At 44.8% G+C, this 7,046-nt stretch overlaps 1 protein-coding gene across 1 annotated transcript; it reads left to right on the forward strand.

The window, feature by feature from the left end:
• The first annotated feature begins 6,112 nt into the window (after positions 1 to 6,112).
• On the forward strand, positions 6,113 to 6,643 carry LOC120881669 (ferritin heavy chain-like). The gene has a single exon (XM_040265339.1). The coding sequence runs from the start codon at positions 6,113 to 6,115 to the stop codon at positions 6,641 to 6,643; it is 531 nt and encodes a 176-aa protein (XP_040121273.1).
• The last annotated feature ends 403 nt before the right edge of the window (positions 6,644 to 7,046 follow it).

Genomic DNA, 7,046 nt, shown 5'->3' on the forward strand with positions numbered 1-7,046 from the left:
AGGCAATCACCAGGGAAGCCCTTTAAAGGCAACAGGCTATCTGGAAGCAACATCCAAACGATACTTGCTCAATAGATGCAGAGAAAGCCTTTGACAAAATTCAACATCCATTTATGATAAAAACTCTCCAGAAAGCAGGAATAGAAGGAACATACCTCAACATAATAAAAGCTACATATAACAAACCCACAGCAAACATTATCCTCAATGGTGAAAAATTGAAAGCATTTCCCCGAAAGTCAGGAACAAGACAAGGGTGCCCACTTTCACCGCTACTATTCAACATAGTTCTGGAAGTTTTGGCCACAGCAATCAGAGCATAAAAAGAAATAAAATGAATTCAAATTGGAAAAGAAGTAAAACTCTCACTGTTTGCAGATGACATGATCCTCTACATAGAAAACCCTAAGACTCCACCAGAAAATTATTAGAGCTAATCAATGAATATAGTAAAGTTGTGGGATATAAAATCAATACACAGAAATCCCTTGCATTCCTATACACTAATAATGAGAAAGTAGAAAAAGAAATTAAGGAAACAATTCCATTCACCATTGCAACAAAAAGAATAAAATACTTAGGAATATATCTACCTAAAGAAACTAAAGACCTATATATAGAAAACTATAAAACACTGATGAAAGAAATCAAAGAGGACACTAATAGATGGAGAAATATACCATATTCATGGATCAGAAGAATCAATATAGTGAAGATGAGTATACTTCCCAAAGCAATCTACAGATTAAATGCAATCCCTGTCAAGCTACCAGCGGTATTTTTCACAGAGCTAGACCAAATAATTTCACAATCTGTATGGAAATACAAAAAACCTCGAATAGAACAGGAGGAATCAACCTGCCCGATCTCAGGCTTTACTAGAAAGCCACAGTTATCAAGACAGTATGGTACTGGCACAAAGACAGAAATATAGATCAATGGAACAAAATAGAAAGCCCAGAGATAAATCCAAGCACCTATGGACACCTTATCTTTGACAAAGGAGGCAAGAATATACAATGGAGTAAAGACAATGTCTTTAACAAGTGGTGCTGGGAAAACTGGTCAACCACTTGTAAAAGAATGAAACTAGAACACTTTCTAACACCATACACAAAAATAAACTCAAAATGGATTAAAGATCTAAATGTAAGATCAGAAACTATAAAACTCCTAGAGGAGAACATAGGCAAAACACTCTCCGACATAAATCACAGCAGGATCTTCTATGACCCACCTCCCAGAATACTGGAAATAAAAGCAAAAATAAACAAATGGGATCTAATTAAACTTAAAAGCTTCTGTACAACAAAGGAAACTATAAGCAAGGTGAAAAGACAGCCTTCAGAATGGGAGAAAATAATAGCAAATGAAGCAACTGACAAACAACTAATCTCAAAAATATACAAGCAACTCCTGCAGCTCAATTCCAGAAAAATAAATGACCCAATCAAAAAATGGGCCAAAGAACTAAATAGACATTTCTCCAAAGAAGACATACGGATGGCTAACAAACACATGAAAAGATGCTCAACATCACTCATTATCAGAGAAATGCAAATCAAGACCACAGTGAGGTACCATTTCACACCAGTCAGAATGGCTGTGATCCAAAAGTCTACAAGCAATAAATGCTGGAGAGAGTGTGGAGAAAAGGGAACTCTCTTACACTGTTGGTGGGAATGCAAACTAGTACAGCCACTATGGAGAACAGTGTGGAAATTCCTTAAAAAACTGGAAATAGAACTGCCTTATGACCCAGCAATCCCACTGCTGGGCATACACATTGAGGAAACCAGAACTGAAAGAGACACGTGTACCCCAATGTTCATCACAGCACTGTTTATAATACCCAGGACATGGAAGCAACCTAGATGTCCATCAGCAGATGAATGGATAAGCAAGCTGTGGTACATATACACAATGGAGTATTACTCAGCCATTAAAAAGAATACATTTGAATCAGTTCTATTGAGGTGGATGAAACTGGAGCCGATTATACAGAGTGAAGTAAGCCAGAAAGAAAAACACCAATACAGTATACTAACACATATATATGGAATTTAGAAAAATGGTAATGATAACCCTGTATGCAAGACAGCAAAAGAGACACGGATGTAAAGAACAGACTTTTGGACTCTGTGGGAGAGGGAAAGGGAGAGGCTGGGATGATTTGGGAGAATGGGATTGAAACATGTATACTATCAGGTAAGAAATGAATCGCTAGTCTAGGTTCAATACAGGATACAGGATGCTTGGGGCTGGTGCACTGGGATGACCCAGAGAGATGATATGGGGAGGGAGGTGGGAGGGGGGTTCAGGGTTGGGAACTCATGTACACCTGTGGTGGATTCATGTCAATGTATGGCAAAACCAATACAGTATTATAAAGCAAAAAAATAAAAATAAATAAAAAATTAAATAAAGTTTTAAAAAAAACAAACAAAGACTTTGCCAACTTTGCCAACAAAGGTCCATCAAGTCAAAGCTATGTTTTTTTTTCCAGTAGTCATTTATGGATATGAGAGTTGGACTATAAAGAAAGCTGAGAGCAGAAGAAATAATGCTTTTGAACTGTGGTGTTGCAGAAGACTCGAGAGTCCCTTGGACTTCCAGGAGATCAACCCAGTCAATCCTAAAGGAAATCAGTCCTGAATATTCATTGGAAGGATTGATGTTGAAGCTGAAACTCCAATACTTTGGCCTACTTTGGCCACCTGATGCAAAGAACTGGCTCATTAGAAAAGACCCTGATGCCAGGAAAGATTGAAGGCAGGAGGAGAAGGGGACGACAGAGGATGAGATGGTTGGATGGCATCACCAACTCAACGGACATGTGTTTGAGCAAGATCTGGGAGCTGGTGATGGACAGGGAAGCCTGGCATGCTGCAGGATGTCCATGGGGTCGCAGAGTCAGACAGGAGTGAGAGACTGAACTGTGGACATTTCCTGTAACAACACCTTTAAATCATGGTTTTTGGATAGTTTGTATTCACAAGGCTTGTAGGTCTGTAAAAGACACTGCTCCTCAAGAAATGTCCTGGGGTACGTTATTGAAAAAGAAATGAAAACAAGACCATGTTCAAGATCCAAACTTAAGAGGTCAATTGAATGTATGTGTTTTTTGTTTTTTAACCAATGAGAAGATGCTCCACATTGCTAATTGTTTGAGAACTGAAAATCAGAACTCAAAAGAGATATGACTGCCACTGCTCAGAATTATACTGTGTAAAATTGTTATATATTTTATTTTTGTGAATGTTACATAACTACAATAAAGAATTAAACTTAAAAAAATGATACTTGCCCTCCAGTATCAACATCAAATAGTGCTACAAGCCAACTGGCCCTATGATCGCTCCTACATAAAACCCATATGGATATGGGGAATGTGCTCCCAGGATCTGTGCAGGGACTGCCCTCATGGTTGTGCCTAAGTAACATCCATAAGATCGCCAGTAGCCTGGGATATAAATGTCCCCAGAATATTCATGTGCTTTGGATGAGCTCTTCCAAGAAAAAGGACAGCCACTCATTCCACTGCTAAAGATGTCCTTGATGACCCCAGAGAGCTCTCAACAATTTGTTCCACAAGCAGCACACCCTGCAGTCCTCAAGGAAGCCTCTACGTTATATCACGCTAACCTACACCCAGCCGATGACCAACACTGCATATCCACATGGGTTCCCACCCCTGGGTGGCCTCTACTCCAGAGGACCTCACTCGTGAGTGAGACAGACTGACTCATCACTAGAGATGATCCCATCCCAGGCAACATCGTCCCAGGCCAGGAGTTCACCATTAGAGACGCCTATGCCTTGTCCACTGGAGATGACGCCTAAGGGCCATGGCACCATGTTGGAGATGTAGCTGCTCACGCAGATGGCTTGCTCCCCAGTTCACATTGTGGAACACTGCAATGGGAACTGAGATGTTCCAGAAACAATGGACTAAGTGCACTGCCTGATGGCACCAGAGGATGAGCCTCTATTATCTGGTGGAACTTGCTAGGTGCTCGCTGGCTGACCCAACCCTAGACCAAGAGGGCCGTCAGACTGTCAGTCATTTCTCAGGCCAAAAGGTGCACCCAGAAACAGACAGCACCCCTGCCAACAAACACTGAAGGCCGTTCATGTCCTCACCTCCTAACTCTGCTGTCTCAGCATCACAGGGTGGACTGTACTCTAAGCACCTGAGTTGGTTTGTTTTGTTTGCCTGCACTGGGTCTTAGCTGCAGTATGTGGGATCTAGTTCCCCAACCAGGGATTGAACCCAGGCCCCCTGTACTGGGAGCTTGGAGTTATAGCCACTGGGCTACCAGGGAAGTCCCCTGAGTTGTTTTTTTTGTTTGTTTTTTTTTTAATGTTTTTTTATTGTAACATGTCTGGTCTTAAGCTGTTGATTGCCAAGGTATCCACATCACAGACAGCTGTCTTAAATAAATACAGTGCCAGCTACCAGGCTAGATGAGGGCCAGGCTTCCCCATCATAGAAGTTTCCTTTGTTTTAGAGATCACTGGATGACTAGGATAACTGACCATCTAACCACTTGTTTTTCCCTTCTGACATTTTAATTCATCCTCTTGTTGTACATTCACCAAGAAACACTAAATCTGTGACACGCCAGGCATCCCATCCTCAGTTCAGTTCAGTCACTCAGTCATGTCCGACTCTTTGTGACCCCATGAATTGCAGCACGCCAGGCCTCCCTGTCCATCACCAACTCCCGGAGTTCACACAGACTCACATCCATCGAGTCAGTGATGCCATCCAGCCATCTCATCCTCTGTCGTCCCCTTCTCCTCCTGCCCCCAATCCCTCCCAGCATCAGAGTCTTTTCCAATGAGTCAACTCTTCGCATGAGGTGGCCAAAGTACTGGAGTTTCAGCTTTAGCATCATTCCTTCCAAAGAAATCCCAGGGCTGACCTCCTTCAGAATGGACTGGCTGGATCTCCTTGCAGTCCAAGGGACTCTCAAGAGTCTTCTCCAACACCACAGTTCCAGGCGGCACATGTACTCACTTTCTACCTATGATCTGGCTGTGCAGCCTGATGCATGCCATGCATCCTCCAGGACCTATGAGTAATAAGCCATGTTTTCTTTACAAAGTTCCCTAAGGGTTGTTGCTGAGGCACCTCTTGCAATCATAATAAGAACCACAAGATGGGGCAGGGCGGGGAGGGGTGGGGTGGGGTCGGGGGGTGTGGGGGTGAGGTGGTGAAATCACAATGAAAAAGGTGGAAGTGTTAGTCGTTCAGTCGTGTCACACTCTGTGCGACCCCACTGACATTAGCCGGTCAGGCTCCTCTGTCCATGGGATTCTCCAGGCCAGAATACTGGAGTAGATAGCCATTCCCATCTCCAGAGGATCTTCCAGATGCAGGAATCGAACCTGAGCCCTTTACTCCCAAATATGGACGGATGAATGTTTACCAGATATTTGACGGAAGTGAAAGAGATCATGATGAATAAACAGAACGATTTCTGGAGAAAAAGACAAATATACTACAGGAACCAGAAGAGAACATTACAAAAAAAATCCAAATTCATATTTTCACAACTGTAAAAATGACAGTGGGTTTATAAAATGGGAACAGGGCGCTACATAAGGGAGTAATTAGAGAATAAGAGAAAGTCCTTGAAAAAAAGTATTACGGCAAAATTAAAAACTTTGTGGATGTGAAGTACTCAGCTCAAAGTACTCTGCCTCACCCTGGCTTTGATAGACAGTGGTCTCGCCCTCCCCACACCCTGGCTTTGACAAGACAGTCATCTCACCCTACCCACAGATCCTGCCCATGGATCGAGCCCACCCACTGTGACCTCTTCCTTAACCAATCTCAAGCCAAGGCACTGTCCCTGCAAAATGGACGCCATTACCCATCCATCCCAGAGCCCGCAGTCAGCCACCTATCATCTGGCCCAGAGCCTGCATCTGGCCCAGAGCCTGCATCTGGCCCAGAGCCTGCCTCCGGCCACCCACATCGTCCACCCTGGAAAGCTTCTGAGGTGGCGGCTGGCACTCGAGCCTCCGCCCCCACCCCCGCCAATTCCTGCCCCGCAGATGCCTTGTCCCAGCCGGCATTCCCTGGGTTGGGGAGTGGCCCGCCATGCTGCCCACATCGCCCTCACAGGAGCATCGGAACTACCACCTTGAGTGTGAGGCCGTGGTCTATAGCCACGCCGCCCTGGAGTTCCACGCCTCCTTCTACTTCGACCATGATGATGTGGGCTTGAAGCATTTCTCCCGCTTCTTCCTGCTCCACTCCCACGAGCACAGCAAGAGGGCTGAGAGTGTGACGTTCCTGCAGATCCAGCGTAGGGGTCGCATCCGCTTCTTTGACATCAGAAAGCCTGAGACTCAACAGTGGGAGAGTGGATTCCAGGCCAGCCAAGATACCTTGCACCTGGAGAAGAGTGTCAACCAGAGCCTGCTCGACCTGCACCAACTGGCCACCAACAGCAGCGACACCCACCTGTGCCATGTCTTGGAGACCAGCTACCTGGACCAGCAGATCAAGTTCATCAAGGAGCTGGGGGACCATGTCAGCAACCTGAGCAACGTGGGGTCACTGGAAGGCAGCCTGGCATACTACATCCTTGACAAGCACACCCTGGGCGACGGTGGCAAGGAGGACTGAGCCTGAACTGGACTTTCCCCGGAGTCCTGGGTGACTGCCCAAGGTCACCCTGCCTACCATGCAGACTGCAGTATTGCTCTTGCAGAATAAGTTCACTTAAGTTTTCCTTCTTTGTGTTGCCAGTTCTTCCAATAAATCGCTTCCTAAAGAAATAAATGTCCCTTGTTGATTCATGCATGCAAACCCTTAACCTTTCAAGTTTTAAAACAGGTATCCAGGAGTCTCTTGAGCTACCAATGCCCTGTCCACAGGCAGCTCAAGATCTGCACAGAGGGAGGGAAGAAGGGGACCCATGGCCCATGAACAATACAAAATCTACTTTCCCCTAATAAACAATGTGATACATGGGGTGGGCGTGGGTGAGGTGAGGCTCTGGTAAACGTGGGTGCCTGTGAATAAACGA

This window comes from Oryx dammah, unplaced genomic scaffold, assembly GCF_014754425.2.
Source record: "Oryx dammah isolate SB20612 unplaced genomic scaffold, SCBI_Odam_1.1 HiC_scaffold_23, whole genome shotgun sequence".
NCBI lineage: Eukaryota > Metazoa > Chordata > Mammalia > Artiodactyla > Bovidae > Oryx > Oryx dammah.

Bases quoted from the DNA above. Each gene is read 5' to 3' on its own strand.
- LOC120881669 (XM_040265339.1), top strand. From the start codon at position 6,113: ATGCTGCCCACATCGCCCTCACAGGAGCATCGGAACTACCACCTTGAG.